Here is a 24,334-nt window from a genome sequence, read left to right as displayed (position 1 = left end):
ACTACTGGCCTGCGTTGGAAAGGTTCCTGACTCCGGCTTGCTCTAAGGCATTTGACTCGACTGCCCCCCAGGAGATGACTGACCTGGCTGCTGAACATTGCTTCCTTGTGAGTCTTCTCTCACTATCTCCTTTCTCACTTTGCCCCTGTGCTTTCCTGACTCTCGGTTTACTTATTGCAGGCTCTTCAATCATCTCTCTACCTCCGCAAGATGTTGTAGAGAGCCAAGGTTGAGTGCCTGGCTTACGTGGGGAAGAATAAAGAACTCACAGCTACCTGCGCCAAACTGAGGGAACAGCTCCATGTGGCTCTAAAAGAGAAGGAGGCTGCTAAAGACCAGCTGGCGAGGACGCAGGAAACTAACTGCGTTCTGACTTCTCGACTGACAAAGGCGGAGGCCTGTGCTGAAGAGATGGCTGAGCTAGCCAAGAATGTGGGAGCCTACACTGCTTTTGAGGGGCGGATTGACTGCATCCGTGCTTATACCGAGGGGAGGCACACATCCTGGAACCTGGAGGAGGAGCTGGCCGAGTTTGCCCGCGCATTTCCCAATGGCATGGACCTGAGTGCCCTGTTTCCTTCTGAAGCTGAAGCTGCTAACCCGGAGCCTGATGTCACGACCATGGATATCTCTGGAACCATCTCTGGGACTGTGGAGGAGATCCTGGCGGGGGAGACTGGTGATGGCGCCACCGCAACTCCCGAGGCCGTCCGGCACCCGCAATGGAGAAGCAAGTAGAGCACGGGAGCGAGCAATGGTCAGGATACAGTTGTCGAGAGGATTGACCTCTCTTAAATTTTATTTCAAATTATCTGGGGACTTGGCCCTGTGTGGCGCAAGTTTTGTAAAAAACTCTTTTTTATTTTCTTTCTTGTTTTGGCTCGTTTTGTGCCTGCCAGTGTGCAGGTTTTGAACTTCTGATGGCGCCTGCTAAAGGTAGCAGGTGCCTTAACTTAAAGTAGCTCTGGGCCCAGGTTTCTAGGCCCTACTTTTGTTATACTTGCGTTTTTGCCATTGATTTCTGGAGTTTTGATTCCTCGTAGGCGTACCCAGGAAGCTGACCTGGCTCCAAGTGCACAGCTCCTGCTACTGGTGGCAGACTTTTGATAACATATTTTACCCATGACGTAAAATATCTTATCACTAGGGTTAGCTGATTAGAGCGTACCTTCATTGAATGTTTCCGACTAACAAGGAATGTTGCGTTCCTTGTGGTTCCAGACGTTTGAAATCCGTGCGTGCACTCTTTGATCTACGACATAGCTATGGGATCACTGAGTTAACGTTAAGGTATGGGTGGTCTTAGTATGTCGTACCCTACGCGCTACCTCGGCGTATGCTCTCCATGTGGCTTGACTTAAGATAAACGTCTTCATAGCCTTACATGGCAGGGGCTGGACCCTCAAAGTGTTCCTTATCTGACAAGTAGCCAACATTAGTATCAAAGCCTTTCTTCGTAGAAGCATTATAAAGTCCTAAGTAGTGCAAATTGCCTGGTGCTATCTCATGGTGTTCCAGGGCAACACCTGGGTCCAGGAAGCCACAGCCTGAACTACTTGGTTTAAAAACGACTCTATTTGGTTAAAGGAAAACTAAAAAAGAAAAAGTTTTTGGAAACACACCAATACCTAAAGCATATACTAACCCCCACCCTTTTTTTTTTTTTTTTGCTTCACGGACTTTTGGAAGGTCCTTTATACACTAAAGTTTTGGCACTTTGTTAGACAAAGTACCGTTTCAAGTGACGGATGTTCCAGGGTTTATCCAGGATTTGACCGTGCATGGTCATCAACCTGTATGCCCCATTCTTGATAACACTTTCGACCTGATACGGCCCTTCCCATTTGTAGGCAAACTTGCCTTCCTTGTGGTTCTTGGTATTTTCGAATACCCTTCTTAGTACGAGGTCCCCTACTTCAAGGGTCCTGATTTTGACATTCTTGTTATATGTCCTTGCCACGGACTGTTTATACGATGTCATACGTATGTAGGCGCTTTTCCGCAGCTCATCAACTGTATCCAGGCTCCTGGCCATTTCGATCTTATTTTGCTCTGCCGTCTGACAGCCGTATATGTGCGTGGGTACCAGAACTTCTGAGGGTATCACTGCCTCTGCTCCGTATACAAGGCTAAACGGAGTTTGGCCTGTTGCCATTTTTGGTGTTGTTCTGTCTGACCAGAGTACCAATGGTAGTTCATCTACCCATTTTCCCCCCAACTCTTCCAGCCGTTTTCTGAGGTTCTCCACAATGATTTTGTTGCTAGACTCGGCTTGGCCGGTTGTTTGTGGATATCTGGGGGCTGATTTTCTTTGCGTTATGTTCCACCGTGCACAGAAGCCTTCGGTGTTATCTGATATGAACTGGGACCCATTGTCGCATATGATTTCGGATGGTATCCCAAATCTGCTTATGATGTTGCGTTTGATGAAAGAGATCACCTGCTGTTTTTTTACCTCTATCATTGCCTCTGCTTCAATCCACTTTGAGAAGTAGTCGGTCATGACTAGCATATATACTCTGTTTCCTGGAGCCCTGGGCAGCTTACCCACTATGTCCATGCCCCACATCATGAATGGCCATGGAGAGATAATCGGATGCATTGGTTCTGCTGGCTGGTGGATTGCTGGAGCCGCCTTTTGACATGATTCACAGCGTTTAGCGTGAATTACGGCGTCTGAGCGCATGGTGGGCTAGAAATACCCTTGTCTCAAGATTTTGTTTGACAGACTTCGCCCTCCAGCATGGTTCCCGCATTCTCCGCTGTGTACATCTTGCAGTACTGTTTCAGCTTCCTCTTTTCTTAAGCACCTGAGGCATGGTCCTGCCAATGATTTTCTGAAGAGAATATTATCAATCATGATATACCTGGAAGCTTTTATTCTGAAACTTTGTGCTTCCTTTCTGTCTTCAGGGAGTGTCCCATCCCTTAACCAATTTAGGTATGGAACCCTCCAATCTGCATCCTGCTGCCCTACTGTGGAAACCAGTGTCCTGGTTCCCTGTGCACTCTGCATGTGTACATCCTCTTTCACCGGTCTCTGATCTGGTTCCCTCTGGATGGCTGGGGTCAACACATGGGTAATCGGTATGTTTGATAGTTCTGCGGGCTGGAAGGTGGATCCTAACGTGGCCAGTGCGTCTGCCTCCACGTTCTGCTCCCGCGGCACCTGAGTTATCTTGAATGTTCTAAACTTTAATTTCTGCTCTGTGGCTATCTTCAAGTAGGCTATCATCTTTGAATCACGTGCTACGTATTCGTTGTTCACATGATTTACCACAAGTAAGGAGTCGCTGTATACCCTCAGGTTCCTCACCTTGAGCCCTGACGCCATCTGCATACCAAGTATAAGGGCTTCGTACTCGGCTTTGTTGTTGGTTGCCTTGAACTCACACCTGATAGCTTGTACTATCATATCTCCTTTAGGAGATCGAAGGACTAAACCCACACCAGCCCCTCTTTCATTTGAGGCTCCATCAATGTATACGGTCCATATCTCACCATCCTGATTCCCTGTTATCGCCAGCATTCCCTCTTATGCCTCCCCATGGGTGGCAGGGCAGAAGTCAGAGACGAAATCTGCTAGGGCTTGGGATTTTATCGCTGTTCTGGGTTCAAATTGCAAGTCATAGCCGCTAAGATGTACTGATCATTTAGTCATTCTACCCGAAAGTTCAGGCTTCCTCATAATAGTCTTTAGCGGGTAATTGGTTATTACGTGGATGGTGTGAGATTCAAAGTATGGCCGCAGTTTATAAGAAGCAGTAACCAAAGCCAATGCTAGTTTTTCAAAGGAAGTGTACCTGGTCTCTGCAGGAAGCAGAGACTTGCTAATGTAATATACGGGATGCTGCACCCCTTCCTGTTCTTTGACTAAGACCGCGCTTACATACCGCTTCCGTGATCGATGTGTACAAGAATAGTGGTTCCCCTTGCTCTGGTTTTGCGAGTAATGGTGGCGTGCTGAGGTAGCTTTTGAGTTTTGCGAACGCTTTTTCATGTTCCACAGTCCATTCGAATTTCTGACTCTTCCTCAATATATCATAGAACAGCTTGCACCTCTCCGAGGCCCTTGATATGAACCTGTTTAGGGCCGCAACCTTCCCTGCTAATCTTTGCACATCCTTTGGCTTATGGGGTGATTCCAGCTGGAGTATTGCTTTTATCTGTTCCTTGCTTGCTTCAATTCCCCTCTGGGTCACCATATATCCTAAGAATTTTCCTGAGGACACCCCAAACGAGCACTTAGATGGATTAAGTTTCATTTTAAACTCCCTTAATGTTTGGAAGGTGTCCGCCAAGTGCTCCATGTGCATTTCTGCTTTTTTGGACTTCACTACCATGTCGTCTATGTATACTTCCATGGTCTTTCCTATTTGTTGTTTTAACATTTTATTTACCAACCGTTGGTAAGTGGACCCGGCGTTCTTTAGGCCAAAGGGCATGACCTTGTAACAATATATGCCTCTTTCTGACATGAATGCTGTTTTCTCTTGATCTTGTGGATGCATCTTGTTCTGATTATAACCGCTCCAGGCATCGAGGAAAGTGAGTACCTCGTGTCCCGCAGTAGCGTCCACCATTGCATCGATATGTGGCAGTAGGAAAGGGTCCTTGGGGCAAGCGTTGTTTAGATCTGTGAAGTCCACACACACCCTCCATTTGCCGTTCTTCTTGGGCACCACTACTATATTAGAGAGCCACTCAGGTTAGCTAACTTCCCTAATTTTGTCTGCTACCAGGAGACTGTCTACTTCTTTGTTAATGACCTCATTTCTTTCTGCCGCAAATTTTCTTCTCTTCTGCTGTACCGGGGTGAAGCTTGGGTCCACGCTTAATTTATGCGAAATAACGGATGGGTCTATGCCCACCATATCATTGTGGGTCCACGCTTAATTGAGATTAGTCTTTATAAGGGCAAACATCTATGAATCCCTTCTTCGTCGGTAGGCCTAATATGACCCCTTCTACGTTAGGTAAGTAGTTGTGTTGACTTAGTTTACCTCAACATCATAGTCCGAAGAGTTTCTCGTGATTATGATGGACTAAAGATAGAATTTACAGAAATTTATCGACCAAGAATTCTAACGGTAGAATTAGCTAAAAGGTTAGCTTATCAATTTACAGATAATTGAGTCTTGGGATCATTTATATAATTCTTGAGGGAGGTCAATTGTATAAATGTTTTTGAGTCTTCGCGTTATGACATTAGTTCATTAGACTTAAAATCAAAACAATGCACATGCTTATTTTTTTTATTCTTCGTTCGCAGTGTAGAACACGATTATTTTCGATAATACTGTTACAACAAATGGCTGGAAATAACGCAATCCCAATACCTAGTGCCACACTAGATCGCTCGTCCTGGCTGAAAATATTCATGGACCAAATGAATCACCCACTCGATCAAGAATGATGGGTCCAACTTTGCGGACTGGGAGGCAGCACTACGGAATGCTGCCATTGCTGACGGTAAGCTCAGGTACTTAACTGAGCCAATACCGGTCAACGCATGCCCCAATGCAGGAGCCAACGAGTCACTCGCTTATAGTGATTTCGTTATGGAAGCGGGTGCGATAAAGAATGTACTCATCTTTGCAATGGAAACCAATTTGCAGAGACGCTTCATTGCCCAAAGTGCAAACAAGATTTTCACTACGCTCACTAACGAATTCTCAAAAGCACCGAGAACCGTTACATATGAGCATACCTGTCGCTTCTTTGATGCGAAACTCCAGAAGGGCCAACCGGTTAGCCCACACATTCTTCACATGATTGAGAATGTTGAGAAGCTGGAGGCACTTAATTGCAAAATCAGTGAGAGCATTGTCATTGACCGAATGCTTCATTCTCTTCATGATGGTTTTGCCCTTTTCAGGGCGAACTACTACATGAATGACTTGAAAAAGAGTTCTCATGAGCTACACTCCCTTCTTGTACAGACCGAGAAGGATATGAAATTGAGTGGGAGCATGAAGCAGGATGTTCTCATGATTTCCAATAAAAGTAAAGGTAAGGGCAAGGCTGATGGCGACCTAGCTGTAGGTAAGCCAAAGTTCAAGAAGTCAGGAAACGGTAAGAGTGGGCCTGGTGAGACTAGTGGCTCACAGGGCAAGACAAAGAGCAAGGGCGGTGACATTGAGTGCCACCATTGTCACAAAACTGGACATTGGAGGAGGAACTGTCCCGTGTACCGTGAGGACATAAAAGCAGGCCGCGTCGTTCCTGTTGGTATTTCATCTTATATTGATATGATTGAGATAAACCATGCAAGTTTCGGAACTTGGGTACTTGATACTGGTTGTGGTTCTCATCTGTGTAATTATTTGCAGGACCTAAAGAACATCATGCCTCTCGAAAAGGGTGATGTGGACCTGCGAGTCGGGAATGGAGCACGAGTTGCTGCAGTCTCGAAGGGAACATACGTAATCCAACTCCCTAGTGGTTTTGAGTTATTTTTATAACTGTTACTATGTACCCAGTTTATCTAAGAACATTATTTCAGTTTCCGTACTTGCGAAAGACGGTTTTGCATTTTCAATAAAGGATAATAGCTATATTTTCTTTTTATGAAATGATTTATGGCAAAGCAGTTTCCATGAATGGAATTTACATCTTAGATCAAACCACGGAAGAATTACACATGAATAATAAGAAATTAAAGGTTGGTGACAAAGATCAAACCTATCTATGGCATTGTCGAATTGGACACATAAATGAGAAACGCGTAAAGAAACTCGTCAATAATGGGACTATTCCCGCATTCGAATTTTCTACATATGACACGTGTGAATCATGTCTCATTGGCAATATGACTCGAATTTCCTTCAAAGGTGTTGGAATGCGCGCTAGTGACCTATTAGGACTCATACATACTGATGTTTGTGGACCTATGTCAATTACCGCTAGAGATGACTATAGATATTTTATCACTTTCACGGACGATTTAAGTAGATACGGATATGTCTACTTAATGAAGCATAAAAGTGAGTCCTTTGAGAAATTCAAGGAATACCAGAACAGGGTACAGAACCAACTGGGAAGAAAGGTTAAAGCACTCCTTTCAGATCGGGGTGGCGAATATCTTTCAAATAAGTTTGATCAACACCTGAAAGACTCTGGAATCGTTTTACAGTTAACTCCACCTAGAACACCTCAATTGAATGGTGTGTCCGAACGGAGAAATCGAACCTTACTTGATATGGTTCGATCCATGATGAGTCACACCGTAGTGCCTGATTCATTATGGGGTTTTGCTCTTTTGTCAGCTGCTCTTATACTTAACCGAAGTCTGTCTAAAGCTGTCGACAAGACTCTATATGAAATGTGGAAGGGAACGGTCCCTAACTTGTCCTTTATTCGGGTTTGGGGCTGCGAGGCTTATGTCAAGTGGAGACACGAGGATAAGCTCGGCCCGCGATCGGTCAAGACATACTTTATAGGTTATCCAAAATGAACATTTGGTCATTACTTCTATTCGCCTACCGAACATCGAGTTTTTGTTGCGGCTAGTGCGACGTTCTTAGAGAAAGAATTTCTCGAGAACAAGACAAGTAATAGAACCTTCGAGCTGTCGGAGATTCCAGAACCAACGACCAAGGAATGGATGGAGGAAGTTGTTCCTCCAACTGATGATACGGTTAATATTCCTGAGGAACCTAGGAGGTCGGGTAGAGTCTCTCATCCTCCGGACAGATACATTGGTATGGTCGAGGAGAATGACGTTTTACTCCTAGAGAGTACTGAACCCGCTACCTATAAAGGTGCCATGACCTGTTCCGACTCAAAGCTATGGCTCGAAGCCATGCAATCCGAGATGGACTCCATGTATGAGAATAACGTATGAGATCTAGTTGATTTACCTGATAAGGTAAAACCTCTATAGTGCAAATGGCTTTACAAAATAAAGCGTTCTGTAGACGCGCAACCAAATACCTATAAGGCACGACTTGTGGCAAAAGTTTTCACTCAAGTGCACGGATTGAATTATGATGAGATGTTTGCACCTGTAGTCATGCTACGTTCCATTCAGATAATCTTAGCGATAGCCGCATTTCATGATTATGAAATTTGGCAAATGGATGTGAAAATCGCCTTCTTAAACGGTTATTTGGAGGAAGAGTTGTACATGGTGCAACCCAAAGGTTTCATAGATCCTGAACATCCTAAGAAAGTATGCAAGCTTAAGCGTTCCATCTATGGACTTAAGCAAGCTTCTCGGAGTTGGAATCATCGTTTCGACCAAGTGATAAAAGAGTATGGTTTCACTCGATCGGTCAAGGAACCATGCTTATATATCAAGTCGAGTGGGAGCAAGATTGTATTCTTGATATTGGGAATGACATTCCTCTCCTATCTTCGGTTAAAGAATGGTTGAAGAACCATTTCCAGATGAAAGATCTGGGTGAGGCACAACGCATTTTGGGAATCCGTATCTACCGAGATAGATCACGACGGACGTTATCACTTAGTCAGGAGTCTTATTTGGATAAGATTCTTGAGAAGTTCAGCATGACCAACTCCAAGAAGGGGAACCTTCCAATGACGACCGGGATGCGGTTGAGCAAGTCTCGATCACCCACGACGCTGAAGGGATTGAGCGCATGAGTCGTGTTCCTTATGCATCTGCAATAGGATCGATCATGTATGCCATGATATGCACACGTCCAGACGTGGCATATGCATTGAGTATGACGAGTCGGTACCAAAAGACTCCAGGTGAAACACACTGGATAGCTGTCAAAAACATCCTCAAGTACCTACGGAGGACTAAGGATTGGGTATTGACTTATGGAGGCGATACTAAGCTATGCGCAATCGGTTACGCAGATGCTAGCTTCCAAACGGATCGAGATGACTCAAAATGTCAGTCCGGGTTCGTCTTCACTCTTAATGGTGCAGCGGTCAGCTAGAAGAGTTCCAAACAGAGTGTTGTAGCAGATTCTACTACTGAATACGAGTACTATGCCGCTTCGGAGGCAGCAAAGGAAGTAATATGGATGCGTCAATTTTTACAAGGACTTACAGTAGTTCCTAGTTCGAGTGACCCGATCACCATCTATTGTGACAATAGAGGTGCCATCTTCCAGGCTAAGGAGCCAAAGTCTAGCAACAAATCTAGACATGTACATGGGAAAGCTCACCTGATCCGTGATTACGTGGAGCAAGAGGAGATAGTGATAGACAAGATTGCGACGGATGATAACATCGCGGATCCTTTCACTAAACCGTTGAATTATGATAAGCATGTAGGGCATGTTAATTCCATGGGAATTAAACGTGTTCCTGAGTTGTAGTACTTGATTATGGATTTGATACATCATCTTTTTCATATACTATTTATAACTTCATCGTTTTATATATAATATTTTGTTTTTCATGTGGATTGTACTGACAACATTGAACACCACAAAGTGAACTGAATTATATTATATTTGTTTTGGTCCGTAATCGCCAATGTGAGCTGATAACTCCGGCTATTATATTGTGCAGTCGATTAATGGTGGGTTCAACGAGCCATAAGTCAAACGGTTGACTGATCGATCACAGAAGCGAGATTATGACAATACCTCGTAGGACAACTTTTTGTGACAACGTAATGGAGTCCTAAATGTTTAATAACATTCGGTGCCAGGTCGTGGATAGGACGTCCATTGTTTTCCTAGAGTCGATTCTTTTGACTATCGACTGTCTCTTGAGATTAAGGCAGTTTTTGGGTGACTTTGGTTTCTTTCTCACGGTCTGCCGTAACTGGAGGCTAAGTAGATTTTTTCTGGGTCATTTCATACTGTGCTTACATCTGCGGGATTCGAGTTGAGGTAAATATCCAACCCTTATCAGGTATAGTTATTTCTCAGGGCCACTCGAGGAGTTGTAACTGAAATGCATGGCCATGCTCGAATGTTGATTCGTTTATCAGTTAAGTTACTCTCTAGTCGGGGAAACCACTCTTGATATTGATCGCTTGTAAAATACGACCTTTGTGAATACGGATTTGCAAATTGTTTTACATTGAGTGGGAGAAATTTTAGGATATGAGAATCGGTTATCGCACATACACTTGTGAGGACAAGTGGAGTTTGTTGGAGCTTGTGTCCTCCACAAATTAGTGTGATAACATTTGTAAATCTCTTACAGGTTTACAAGGGTATACTTCGTATATTTAATCAGTTGATTAACGTTTACCTAATAACGGTTGGCTTGCTAGAAAGTTTGACGTTATTATCATACAGATGGCGGTGATCAACTGGTCCCTAAAGGTCACACCTATAGGATGTGCTTGAGAAATGTGGTTATAGAAATATAATCACATCGATGCCTAATATGACTAAACAGTTAGTCAATGTGTTGATGACACAATTATTTAATGAAGATTAAATAATATTAGTTAAGACGAATTAACTGTCAATTCGTAAATTGAATATAATAAGTTATATTTAATTAAATGTATGTAATGTTAGCTTGGACGAATTAATCTGTTAATTCGTAATAAATGTAATCAGTTATATTTAATATCAACAAGATGAATGTGTCATAGTGGTAATAGTGAGGGTACACAAACCAAGAGGTCATGGGCTCGATCCTCACTAGATGACAATTTAACACATTTTATACATTTTTGGAAAGACCAAAAATAAGGAGATTACACTCCTTATTTCGGTTATATGGGCCGAATTAGGGAAGATTATTTTTCCCTAATTCACTCCCATATTTCGGTCACCATAAGAAGAAAAAGGGAGATCATTATTCGACCTAATTCTTTTTTTGACCTAGCCTCCTCTCTCATCAGAAGAAAAACACAAAACAACTAAATTTTACAGAAAATTTTAGATCGATTCTAGCATAATCAATAGGGAATATCTCATATCGTCTTGGGTGCAACTGATAGGCGAATATCTATTTTGATATTGTTCTTAGGCCGTTTTTGCTAGGACCGAAGGTTATTTCTGAATCCTTTTCTTTTGTTTATGTATTTTATTTTATGACTAGTGATCGTCATCATAAAATTCATTATAATCCTTAATAATAAGGGAAGTATACAAATTATTTCCCACAGGTCTGCTGCCCCAAGTCAGCCCATATCCAGATTTTGGGCCTAACAAGACGTATGAACAATTTCTTAGTATGTGATTGTCGGCCGGTTTGTCATATGTTTTGTTTTGTTTTTCTTTGTTTCGCATGGAACAAAATTTAATTAATTATTAATTGCGTTTTGTGTTTTCGTCTTTTTATGATTGATTAAGTTGTATTCAACTTGTGTTTATACTGCTGGGGTCTTATAAAGTTTCTCGTTTTATTCCTCTCCGGGTCTGTTTATCATCATGCTATCATCATCATATTATATAAATCATGTTGTCAGTAAAGAAAAATATAGCATGTACAATGAAATTAAGCCGTGATTTTACACTTTGTTATTAGATTTTAATGAGTGATGTACGTATATACTTTGACCCGCAATAAATCTAATCATGAAAACGAATGCTTAATGATAAATAACATGCCGCTCATCTAATATTGACAAAGTTCAATATTGAAAATAGCATGTATGTAAATATATGGGTATTGTTTCGATGATTTATTTTAATTGCGGTGGGTAGCTTGGCCAAAGCGGGTTATCTATCAATATTTAAAATAATTCATAAGGATTTCGAAATGTTTGTGCTTCTTAAATTAGTTTCTATAATTTCCTGCCCAAAGGGGGAAGTTGTACAAGTTAATTTGAGTAAGTGGTTGAGTAAATACAAGTGTAAATAATTTGATATAGCTTTGACTGAGGACAAACCTTCGGCTCTTAAACAAGAGAGCAGTCAAGCTCAAAAGGACCATTTTTTTTTATGCAAGCAAGGGAAATGGCTTTCCTTTCAAACCTTATTGGATCCGCCTAGTCAGAACTATGGCGAGTGTCTTTACACCACAGATCATAAGGAGAGTCCGGAGAGCCCAAACCTTGAGGATACGCGACAGCACGGAAAGCCGGCACCTCGTTTAACAGACCCATAGGGCCACCATGCAAATACCACAGTGCTCCCGTCTAGGGCATTGAACCCGGGACCTCGCAGTTCGTCAAAATATTCAACGCTTTGAGGCACTCCCACGCACCACTAGACCCAAGCCACTTCGGTAAAAGGACCATTTTCATAAGTGGGAAAAGGCTAATAAGTTAAGTATGTTGATTATAAAAAAACGATGTCTGGGAAATTTCAAGGTTTTTCTGCTTAGATTAAGACTGCTAAGGAGTTGCTTGAGGCTATAGGAAATCGGTATAAGGAATCTGAAAAGGCTAAAACTGGGGAATTAATGGATTATCTCACTAACACTAAATATGATGGGGTTAGTGGACTTAGAGCTCATGTAACACCCGCGAATTTCCCTTTGTGACATTTAAAATTTATTAAACCGTTTGATTACTTTATTTTATATTATTAAATTATTCAAATCAATTAATTCATTTTGAGCACGGTTTTTATGAAAAGAATATTTTAAAGCGTAGTTTATATAAAGATACGTATTTTTGGTCGAATAATAATAGTGACAATAATAATTACTGTAATAATAATAATAATAATTCCTTCTAGCAAAGATCGTCGCATTTCTCTTATAAAGCTATTTCAATTCGGACCAACCCGATTTCGATAACAAACTCTCTTACACTCTAACTTTATTATTATTATTATTATTATTATTATTATTATTATTATTATTATTATTATTATTATTATTATTATTATTATTATTATTATTATTATTATTATTATTATTATTATTATTATTATTATTATTTTATTGTTACTACTACCCGCAAACCCCACACCCCCTGCAATTTCCCTGCATACTCACCTCCTTTCCATTCTTCTTCTTTTCGAAAACAACAAACAGCAGCAACAAGCAATAATAGAACCGTGTAACACCATTTCCGTCATCTTCAAGCTCAGTTTCCGACTGCATCTCTAAACGGTTTTCCTTAATTTTTCCACCAATCTCCTCCTTACTTTCCCCCTTCCATTTTTTCCCAATTCTTTTTCAATCCACAGCAAAAACAACAATCAACAGCACCATTTTTCCTCCCGAGCTTCAAACTCCGATTTCTCTTCCGTTTCTTAACCAAATTCGATAATTTTTGCTCCAATGGCTTCCTCTCCTCGTCCTCCTTCTTTGTATGTAAGAAAGAGTCCAGCTTTCATCTTGTTTCATTCGGCCGTCTTTCAAAGGATGTGGATCTTGGGTTGATTTATTCCATTTTTGGGTTTAAGATCTATCCTTGGGCGATTCCTTGGACGTTTAAGGAGAGCAAAAAGGTAACGGTGATAGGTTACTCGACAAAATGTAGATATTTCCGTCTTACATGTCGTTTTCATGCTCTTGTTTGATAAAGTTCGGTTCTTTATACTTTTCCTCATTTTGTATGCTCGATTTTATTGCGTCAATACTATCTTTATGCTCGGATTAGCTGGTTGTTTTCATGAAGTAATTGTGTTAAATTTCCGTCTTGGAATGACGTTTGAAACGGACTGTTTTACATGGGATTTCGAGCATGGTTAAGATGAGCTTAGTCGGTGACGTTCATGTTTTAGTTCCGTCTCACTTCCGTCTCTTTTCTGTCTCAAATTCCGTCTGAAAACTGAGTTAAAATGGGGCTGTCGAATTCGTCTTATACCCTTGACAGGTGCAGGTTTGGTCTCTGTTTTGATGAGTCTGGTTGCCTGCTCTGTGGGTCTGTTTTGGGCAGGAAATGGGGGTGGTTTGACACGATTGTGGGTCTGCAATAAGGGCTTATAAAGTTCTACGGTTTGGCTATGCAGAAGGAAATAAGTTTATTATGGACATAAGGCTTAATATGAGGTTAAGATGGTTATGGTATAATATGTTTGTGTTGGAGCAGAAAGCTTTGTGTGGGAATTTGAGTATGAGATTAGAGATTATCCAATTTTATTGATTTTCTACACTACGTATCACTATATTGTATCAGGATATTAACTTGGCAATGTTGGCGTCAACTTTAAGTGTATAATCATGATATCTGGTTGTGGGTCGTGAATAGGGGTACCTAAATGACACCCTTGAGTCGTGTTTAAGGATTGTTTTAGCGGGAGTTTGTTTATTTGAATTATTTAAATCTCGTCTCATGCGTTATAAAACGTAATTCGTTGAATATCGTCCATTACTATATATTCCTCACATGATTTACAATTGTGAATTTCATTCTTCAATTATGTCATTTACATATGAAATGCCATGTTTTCATTATAATAAGGGTTCAAGCTATTTATTCATGCCTTGTAAGTAATAAATGATTTACCTTGCATTTGGGTAATTTATAGTTTAATTCTTACTTTACTCAATATAAAGCGGCTATTCCATCTAGTTACATTCTTATTCAAGTTATAAGTATTTGAAGAAATGGGTTAATTGTTCATGTTCATAAATATATGTTGGCATGAAATATCTTACTTGGATTATCATTTGCTCATTGTATATATATTAGTCTCATTCCAAGTTGATTCGTATCGCTTGGTTTAGTCGTACCCGTTTTATAATGCCCTTATGCCTACTTGTGCCGTTCTGCCAAGTATGGGTTAGCTCATATCGTATTCTGGTGATAATGCCTTTATGCTATACCGTATTGCTTGACTTATCTTTACGCCTCTTTCGGACCGTCCCGCGATTGTGGGTTTAGCTCATATTTTCCGCCTCTTTCGGACTGTTCGCCGATTGTGGGTTCTCGACTTCCGTTACGTCGATCGAGTCTTGGATGAGGACTATTCTGCATGTCGAATCGGGGACCGTTACGCCCCCGAGAGTCTGGCTAGATTTAGACTAGGACTGAGTCTTGGGAGTACCATTGTCGTCCTACCAGGGGAATTATATATTGATATATGAGTAGTAAAGGTATTGCTTGGTCATAGATATTGGTATTTGTCTTTCTTGTGTTGTTTGTCTTGGTCCTATCGGATACTAGGGGTGAGCTATAAGCCCTCTAGTTGCGATATGATTGTCGGGATTGATGTTCCCATCCGTTCTTATGGTGAGATGCAAGCCATAAGTATGAATGTGACATTAGTAGCCACGTCCCGTACAATGTTTGCTAAGTGGTTTTCCAAATAATGGCTACAATTTCCATTCTTGTAAATTGCATTGATTGATCCCTAATTAACTGTTTCACATGAATAATGAGTCCCCATTATGCTAATATTGATCTATCCTATTCCATCGCATTTAATTGGCATGTGTACATATATAGACTTGATGTTCATATCTTTTGTAAGCATATTACATGATTCATCTAATTGAGTTCTTTGTTGTGTTCATTTTGACATTTTGTGGCTGGGAGAACCTTGAGTTACTCCCCACTGACTGTGGCGTTCATGTTTACATGAATGACAGGTATTAGTTGGTGCATCTATGAGGTGAAGACATGTGTGAGCTAGCGAGCACCTTGGCCTTGTAGCCGGTTTATTAGGATTCATTAGACTCACCTTTTATTGTATTGTCATTCGAGGGATATATTTTCCCTCACCTTTGACTATCGCGTTTGTATAAATTAATCTTTATTTCCGCATTCTTTATTTGTGTTTTGTATTTTAATGAACCCCCGCTTTAAATTTTAAAAGTTTCAAAAATCTCCTACTTTTATAAGTTATGTTTTACGCGTTATCGCGGGGTGTCACAGTTGGTATCAGAGCCTACGTTGCTCCCGACGCACACACGTGTACCCCAAATTTAAATTTGAACTTGATCTTGAATAATGAATGAGAGATGGGTAGACTTAAGGACCTAAGGTAGTAGTCTTTAGTGTGTTTGCTCTTTGTTAGGTTCTAACATGTTTGTTGATTGCCATTTTATAATTGTTGGGCCCTTGGATCAATGACTGTAAACTTACCAATGTGGTGATCAAGATTTGGTGCCTATTGCTGAGAATTGAAGATTTGTTCAACCTTTGAAGAATGCTTCTACTTCCTTGAAGATGTTTCTCATTCTTTGTGTATCCCGCCTTATTCTTTACCTCTTGGTGCTTACCCTTTCTCTAAACTCTCCTTTGTTCTACTTTGAAAGTCACTCTTGTATTTCCTAACTTGTCTTTTGTTCCTTGCTTATCTTCCCTTAACGCATTTTGAAAGTACTCTTTCTTTTGAGAAATGTTGACCTTGGTTGGAAATTTTGACCTTTGAGGAGATTGTTGTGTTTGACCCTTAATCCTGGTTTTGAGAGAATTTGATGTTGGAAAGACTTGGGTAGTGTGATGAGACATACTTAGTGATTCTTATACCTAGTTCTTTGGTAAAGTGAGTATAATTGATCGATGGAATTATGTGTGTTAAGTGTGAGTTGCCTATGATACTAAGACTATGGAACTTGGCCTTGTTGTTTATACTTGGAATTTGAGGATTTGGTAACTTGAGTTTTGTTGCTTGGGTTTTGACATGGAGTAGAGTTTACGATGAGAGTTTGGAAGGAAACACCTCTAGGACGTTGTTAGACATTGGTGATGAAAGTGTTACTTGGAAATTTGAGTTGAACTCGAGGCTAGAATAGTCGATATGCTTTTGTGAGTGTTGTGATGGTTACATAAGAACCATGTTAGGCGAGAGTTGTTGTTAGTTTTGGAATCACATTTGGGTATTCGCCTTGCGGTAATGAGGGTCAATAGCCAGAGTTCTTGAGATGTAATTATAAGTTAGGGTCGATAGATGTTGAGTTGAGATGAGTTAGATGTTTTGGGTGGTTGTCTCGTGATTTGGAGAATGTCACCATCTATGCTTTAGGTTTCGAGAGTATAATAAGATCTCTTTGGGATGTTATATTGTACAAAAGAACTTTTGAACTTGGATTTTTGATTGATGGTTTACCATTTTGAGAAACTCATAGTTGACACTAGTTGGATATGGGTATAACGTTGTTAGGAACTTTGACCTGGACCTCGTGGAGGTGGTTAGTAGATGTGTGAGGATTTGGAGTGGTGAAAACACACTTATTGTGAAGTACCTTGTTTCATGGGATGACTTAAGATGAAGTAACATAAGTGTTTTGAGGAAATCCTTGGGAGTGTTGTGGTTATAAGTTTTGTTGTTAGGAAGTTTTCGGAACCGTTTAGGATGATGTTGTTTGAGATTTGAGTACATAGCCTTTCTTCTTTGACCATAAGCGTTACTGTTCATACCTCTCTTCCTCGCTTCATCATGCTTCTCCGTTAAGTTTGACACTCGTAACTTGTGAAACTCTATCTTTGTCCTCCTTGTTGACCTTACTTTGAACCTTACCTCTAGGAAATTCATCATAACTCTTTTGTTGGTTAAGTTTGAACTCTCTTAGCGTACCTTGCATTTATGATATCTAAGTTCTTTTCTTTTCGTACAATTTCTAAACGTTTCAAGCTATCATTTTTGGTTCATTGTTAAAAGTTTATATTATTTTTACAAAATCTTACCATTTTAAAAGGTCCGAAAATGAAAATTTGATTTAGTTTCCTATGAGTGTAAAATTATTTGTCATGATTTTTAATTGTTAAACCCGAGATTTCTTAAATTTTATCCAATTTCTATTAATTTTAATCTATTTATGATTTCTTTGTCAAGGCTTAATGTTACATTTTCAGAAATTTAACTTCCTTTTGAGTTTAAAGGTGAAACCTTCATTTTTATTTTGACTTTTGCGAAAGAAAATTTGAGTAGATTATCTTTTTCTTTTGATTTTGACGTTGATCGGATGTTAGAACTCGTTATTGGAGACGTTTGATAACTTGTTCTACGCTTGTCGACGAACTGATTTTGTTTTCAATTTGTCTTTAACTTGGAAAGTAAGCGTTCTTGTGTGCACGACAAGAGCAATTTCGTTCCATGAATGAGACTTATACTTTTGAAAACTCTTCGTTAATGTTTTTGAAAGTGTTTTGATTTTGATTTATACAAATGATTTGCCTTTCGACTTGGTTCTCATTTTAAAATTTTAGTTGAAACTTTTGAAAGAATTTTAATTCTTACAAGTAATTAACCTTTTAATGTTTTGATTATCGATTTTAAAAGTTCAGTTTTATTTTTATAACCTTTCATTTCTACTTTCAAGTTTCGAGGACGAAACTTTTTAAAAGGTGGGGTGATTGTAACACCCGCGAATTTCCCTTTGTGACATTTAAAATTTATTAAACCGTTTGATTACTTTATTTTATATTATTAAATTATTCAAATCAATTAATTCATTTTGAGCACGGTTTTTATGAAAAGAATATTTTAAAGCGTAGTTTATATAAAGATACGTATTTTTGGTCGAATAATAATAGTGACTATAATAATGACTGTAATAATAATAATAATAATTCCTTCTAGCAAAGATCGTCGCATTTCTCTTATAAAGCTATTTCAATTCGGACCAACCCGATTCCGATAACACACTCTCTTACACTCTAACTTTATTATTATTATTATTATTATTATTATTATTATTATTATTATTATTATTATTATTATTATTATTATTATTATTTTATTATTGTTACTACTACCCGCAAACCCCACACCCCCTGCAATTTCCCTGCATACTCACCTCCTTTCCATTCTTCTTCTTTTCGAAAACAACAAACAGCAGCAACAAGCAATAATAGAACCGTGTAACACCATTTCCGTCATCTTCAAGCTCAGTTTCCGACTGCATCTCTCAACGGTTTTCCTTAATTTTTCCACCAATATCCTCCTTACTTTCCCCCTTCCATTTTTTCCCAATTCTTTTTCAATCCACAGCAACAACAACAATCAACAACAAATCACCATTTTTCCTCCCGAGCATCAAACTCCGATTTCTCTTCCGTTTCTTAACCAAATTCGATAATTTTTGCACCAATGGCTTCCTCTCCTCGTCCTCCTTCTTTGTATGTAAGAAAGAGTCCAACTTTCATCTTGTTTCATTCGGCCGTCTTTCAAAGGATGCGGATCTTGGGTTGATTTATTCCATTTTTGGGTTTAAGATCTATCCTTGGGCGATTCCTTGGACGTTTAAGGAGAGCAAAAAGGTAACGGTGATAGGTTACTCGACAAAATGTCGATATTTCCGTCTTACATGTTGTTTTCATGCTCTTGTTTGATAAAGTTCGGTTCTTTATACTTTTCCTCATTTTGTATGCTCGATTTTATTGCGTCAATACTATCTTTATGCTCGGATTAGCTGGTTGTTTTCATGAAGTAATTGTGTTAAATTTCAGTCTTGGAATGACGTTTGAAACGGACTGTTTTACATGGGATTTCGAGCATGGTTAAGATGAGCTTAGTCGGTGTCGTTCATGTTTTAGTTGCGTCTCACTTCCGTCTCTTTTCTGTCTCAAATTCCGTCTGAAAACTGAGTTAAAATGGGGTCATCGAATCCGTCTTATACCCTTGACAAAGTGCGGGTTTGGTCTCTGTTTTGATGAGTCCGTTGCCTGCTCTGTGGGTCTGTTTTGGGCAGGAAATGGGGGTGGTTTGACACGATTGTGGGTCTGCAATAAGGGCTTATGAAGTTCTACGGTTTGGCTATGCAGAAGGAAATAAGTTTATTATGGACATAAGGCTTAATATGAGGTTAAGATGGTTATGGTATAATATGTTTGTGTTGGAGCAGAAAGCTTTGTGTGGGAATTTGAGTATGAGATTAGAGATTATCCAATTTTATTGATTTTCTACACTACGTATCACTATCTTTGTATCGGGATATTAACTTGGCAATGTTGGCGTCAGCTTTAAGTGTATAATCATGATATCTGGTTGTGGGTCGTGAATAGGGGTACCTAAATGACACCCTTGAGTCGTGTTTAAGGATTGTTTTAGCGGGAGTTTGTTTATTTGAATTATTTAAATCTCGTCTCATGCGTTATAAAACGTAATTCGTTGAATATCGTCCATTACTATATATTCCTCACATGATTTACAATTGTGGATTTCATTCTTTAATTATGTCATTTACATATGAAATGCCATGTTTTCATTATAATAAGGGTTCAAGCTATTTATTCATGCCTTGTAAGTAATAAATGATTTACCTTGCATTTGGGTAATTTATAGTTTAATTCTTACTTTACTCAATATAAAGCGGCTATTCCATCTAGTTACATTCTTATTCAAGTTATAAGTATTTGAAGAAATGGGTTAATTGTTCATGTTCATAAATATATGTTGGCATGAAATATCTTACTTGGATTATCATTTTCTCATTGTATATATATTAGTCTCATTCCAAGTTGATTCGTATCGCTTGGTTGAGTCGTACCCGTTTTATAATGCCCTTATGCCTACTTGTGCCGTTCTGCCAAGTATGGGTTAGCTCATATCGTATTCTGGTGATAATGCCTTTATGCTATACCGTATTGCTTGACTTATCTTTACGCCTCTTTCGGACTGTCCTGCCGATTGTGGGTTTAGCTCATATTTTCCGCCTCTTTCGGACTGTTCTGCCGATTGTGGGTTCTCGACTTCCGTTATGTCGATCGAGTCTTGGATGCGGACTGTTCTGCCGCATGTCGAATCGGGGACCGTTCTGCCCCGAGAGTCTGGCCAGATTTAGACTAGGACTGAGTCTTGGGAGTACCATTGTCGTCCTACCAGGGGAATTATATATTGATATATGAGTAGTAAAGGTATTGCTTGGTCATAGATATTGGTATTTGTCTTTCTTGTGTTGTTTGTCTTGGTCCTATCGGATACTAGGGGTGAGTTATAAGCCCTCTAGTTGCGATATGATTATCGGGATTGATGTTCCTATCCGTTCTTATGGTGAGATGCAAGCCATAAGTATGAATGTGACATTAGTAGCCACGTCCCGTACAATGTTTGCTAAGTGGTTTTCCAAATAATGGCTACAATTTCCATTCTTGTAAATTGCATTGATTGATCCCTACTTAACTGTTTCACATGAATAACGAGTCCCCATTATGCTAATATTGATCTATCCTATTCCATCGCATTTAATTGGCATGTGTACATATATAGACTTGATGTTCATATCTTTTGTAAGCATATTACATGATTCATCTAATTGAGTTCTTTGTTGTGTTCATTTTGACATTTTGTGGCTGGGAGAACCTTGAGTTACTCCCCACTGACTGTGGCGTTCATGTTTACATGAATGACAGGTATTAGTTGGTGCATCTATGGGGTGAAGACATGTGTGAGCTAGCGAGCACCTTGGCCTTGTAGCCGGTTTATTAGGATTCATTAGACTCACCTTTTATTGTATTGTCATTCGAGGGATATATTTTCCCTCACCTTTGACTATCGCGTTTGTATAATTTAATCTTTATTTCCGCATTCTTTATTTGTGTTTTGTATTTTAATGAACCCCCGCTTTAAATTTTAAAAGTTTCAAAAATCTCCTACTTTTATAAGTTATGTTTTACACGTTATCGCGGGGGTGTCACAGCTCATATTCTTAAAATGGAGGATATTGCAAACCATCTTAATAAACTCAACGTACTCATTGCTAAGCCATTATTCCTTGTTTATCAAATCCTTAATTCTCTTCCTCAAAAGAGTGGGATCACCTCAAAACTGCCTATCACACCCAAAATGATACCTGGTTAGTCAATGCCCTTATTTCTTTGTGTGTTGGAGTTGAAAAGAAAAAGGGGAAGGAGACGAAGGATGAAGTTGTGAACTTAGTAACTAACCCACCATTTTCGAAGGGGAAGTCGGGTAAACCTTTCTACAAAAGCTCTAAAGGGAATAAGTTTCAAAAGAATAAATCTAGTCCATACCACAAACCTGGTCCCTATCAAAAGCATGGTCCATCTCACAATCTTAAGAGTCCTGAGGCTGAGAGTAATAAAGAACATGGCACCAATACTATTGGAGTTACTTGTTGGTTCTGCAACCAAACTGGTCATAGGAAGAGTGAGTGTTCTAAATACAAAGTCCGGTTAGTAAAGAAAAAGACAGGTAATTTATTGGCCTTAGTTTGTGTTAACAGAGAAATAAGAAGAGAATAGTTGTGTTGATTTTATCAGAGAAATGCATAGCCTTATACAGTACAAAGGCAATGCACAAATTAAGTAGGAATCATATCATATTTGATATGATTTGTTACACAAAATATGGCTAACAAATCCCCTAATATTACGTCTAACACCTCCCCTCAAACTGGAGTATGGAGGTCCAGTTTGCTAAGAAGGTAGTGGAACTGACGAGAGCCTAAGTCCTTTGTGAAAATATCAGCACGCTGTTCGGTGGTCGAGACGTGAGACTGAACAATAAGGCCATCCGTAATGGCATCATGCACAAAGTGACAGTCTATCTCAATATGTTTGGAGCGCTCATGAAAAAACGGATTTTAAGCTAAGTAAAGGGCGGATTGATTGTCACAATATAATCACATAGGAGATGAGATGGGAACATCGAGACTGGCAAGGAGAGCTTTCAAACACTTTAGTTCACATACAATGGCGTGATAGAAATGTATATTCATATACATATTTAACATACTCATATATGTCTAATTAATTTTGTCATAAAAATTAAAACGGATTTTATGCATGCAAACATTAATATAAAAGAAGAGAAATAATGTCCTTACATTCAATATTTCGGCTATTTGGGCACAAGAGAGATCTCCTTTCTCTTCTTGTTCTTGAGCCTTTCCAATGGAAGAACAAAGATCTAAGTGTAAGATCTCTCCCTATGTATTATACCCAAGGCTTCCTCTTAATCAAATTAATATTACAAATACTAGTGTGATATTAATTTTGTAGAAAAATTGAACCAAAAATATTTGGTTTTGAGCTCTCAAAACCGGTTGAGAGAGAGAGATTTTAGAGGATTTTATCTTTCTAAAACTTAATCCTTTTAGAAGTGTAATTACATGAATGAATAATACACTCTTGCATGTAGTGTATGTTAAAAATTAAAAGACAAAAACACTTTTCCCTTTTTTTTCTTTTTCAACCGTGTAAGAGGAGAGGAGAGGGGAAGAGAAAGACCCAATGCATGCATTAGTTTGCCTTCACAAGGTCAATAGGGTTGCATGCCTACTTTCCTAATATAATCATTATGTTTACCACTAATTGTAAACACAATATTAATCCTAATCCTCCTCCAAATTTTCGGCACATGTGTATAATATGGATTCCATATTATTTTGTCAATTGTCAATATGTCACATGTCATATGTGACATAAATATGTTATGTATTTTTAACATATTAAAAATCAACGTATTAATAAAAATACGTCACATACAAAAATCGACTTAGTAATTTCATAATTACTTGTGCCAAAATTTTACCAACTTATAAATCGCATTTATAATGATTCATTCAAATCCAATCGTTTCTTTAAACAATAATTTCATCCGAGTAATGATACAATTCGATTACTCAGACCGTATCTCATTTAATCACATTTCAATTTGATACGTAAATTTTACTTCCAAAATCGTCCGTCAATTTTTTTCAAGTAATTTAATTAACTCGTAACATTATACGATTAATTAAATGATCAATTAAGAGTATTGCCCTTTAGGTATGACCTAGGGGTCAATCGATCACCACCGTCACACGACAAGAATGTCAAACTCTAGTCAGCCAATCATTACCGATATATGTTGACCAGTTGACAGTAACAATATTACTTCCCAATTGTATTCTTAAAATGAGATTTAATAATGATATTTAAATCACGTGATCGCACTATTGTTGAGGACACATTTCCCAACAATCTCCCACTTGTCCTCGACAAGTGTGCGTCACCAATTCTCTTGTCCTATTACTATCTCCCACTCAATGCAAGGTGTCTTTCAGGTCGTACTTGCAAGTGATCATATCGAGAGTGGTTTCCTCGATCTGGAGAATAACTGATTGACCGGATTTATCCACACTGGATACCCTCCGAGCGTGGCCACGCATTTCCAGTTCATTGCTCCTCGAGTGGCCCTGAGATATTGTTATAACCCTGACAAGGGGTGGACAATTCCTATCGCACTCATTCCCTTCGACTAGCCACACCATCATAACCCAAAATATGCCCATTTGACCCCATTTACGAAGGTCGTAGTAACACAAATCAAAGTTAATCTGGCAAATCGGGCCATCTTAGGCGAATAGTCTCTAGTCAAAAGAATCGACTCATTAGAACACTATAGTAGCTCTCGCCACGACCAGGCTATATAAATTTGCCAGAACTCTATAAGCGGTCATAAGGCCCGACAAAATGTTCCTAACAGTCTGCCTATGTGATCGACTAGTCATCTCACATGACTGTATGGCACTTGAACTTGCCATCAATCGCCTCACACTCTAGTCACTTCGAGACGTCACCTCATATAAGTAACTATGGGCAAAACAATGTTAATCCACGTTCACTTTAACGGGGTTCAATTGTCTCTACAAC

General features: G+C 39.3%; 1 protein-coding gene across 1 annotated transcript; it reads right to left on the bottom strand.

The window, feature by feature from the left end:
- Positions 1 to 2,692: 2,692 nt before the first annotated feature.
- On the bottom strand, positions 2,693 to 3,529 carry LOC141636313 (uncharacterized). Its single transcript, XM_074446742.1, has one exon. It carries the CDS (start codon positions 3,527 to 3,529, stop codon positions 2,693 to 2,695), a length of 837 nt encoding a protein of 278 aa, XP_074302843.1.
- Positions 3,530 to 24,334: the final 20,805 nt, after the last annotated feature.

This window comes from Silene latifolia, chromosome 2, assembly GCF_048544455.1.
Source record: "Silene latifolia isolate original U9 population chromosome 2, ASM4854445v1, whole genome shotgun sequence".
Taxonomy (NCBI): Eukaryota; Viridiplantae; Streptophyta; class Magnoliopsida; order Caryophyllales; family Caryophyllaceae; genus Silene; species Silene latifolia.
The sequence above is the reverse complement of the archived record's forward strand: the minus strand, read 5'-3'. Positions and strand labels throughout refer to the sequence as shown.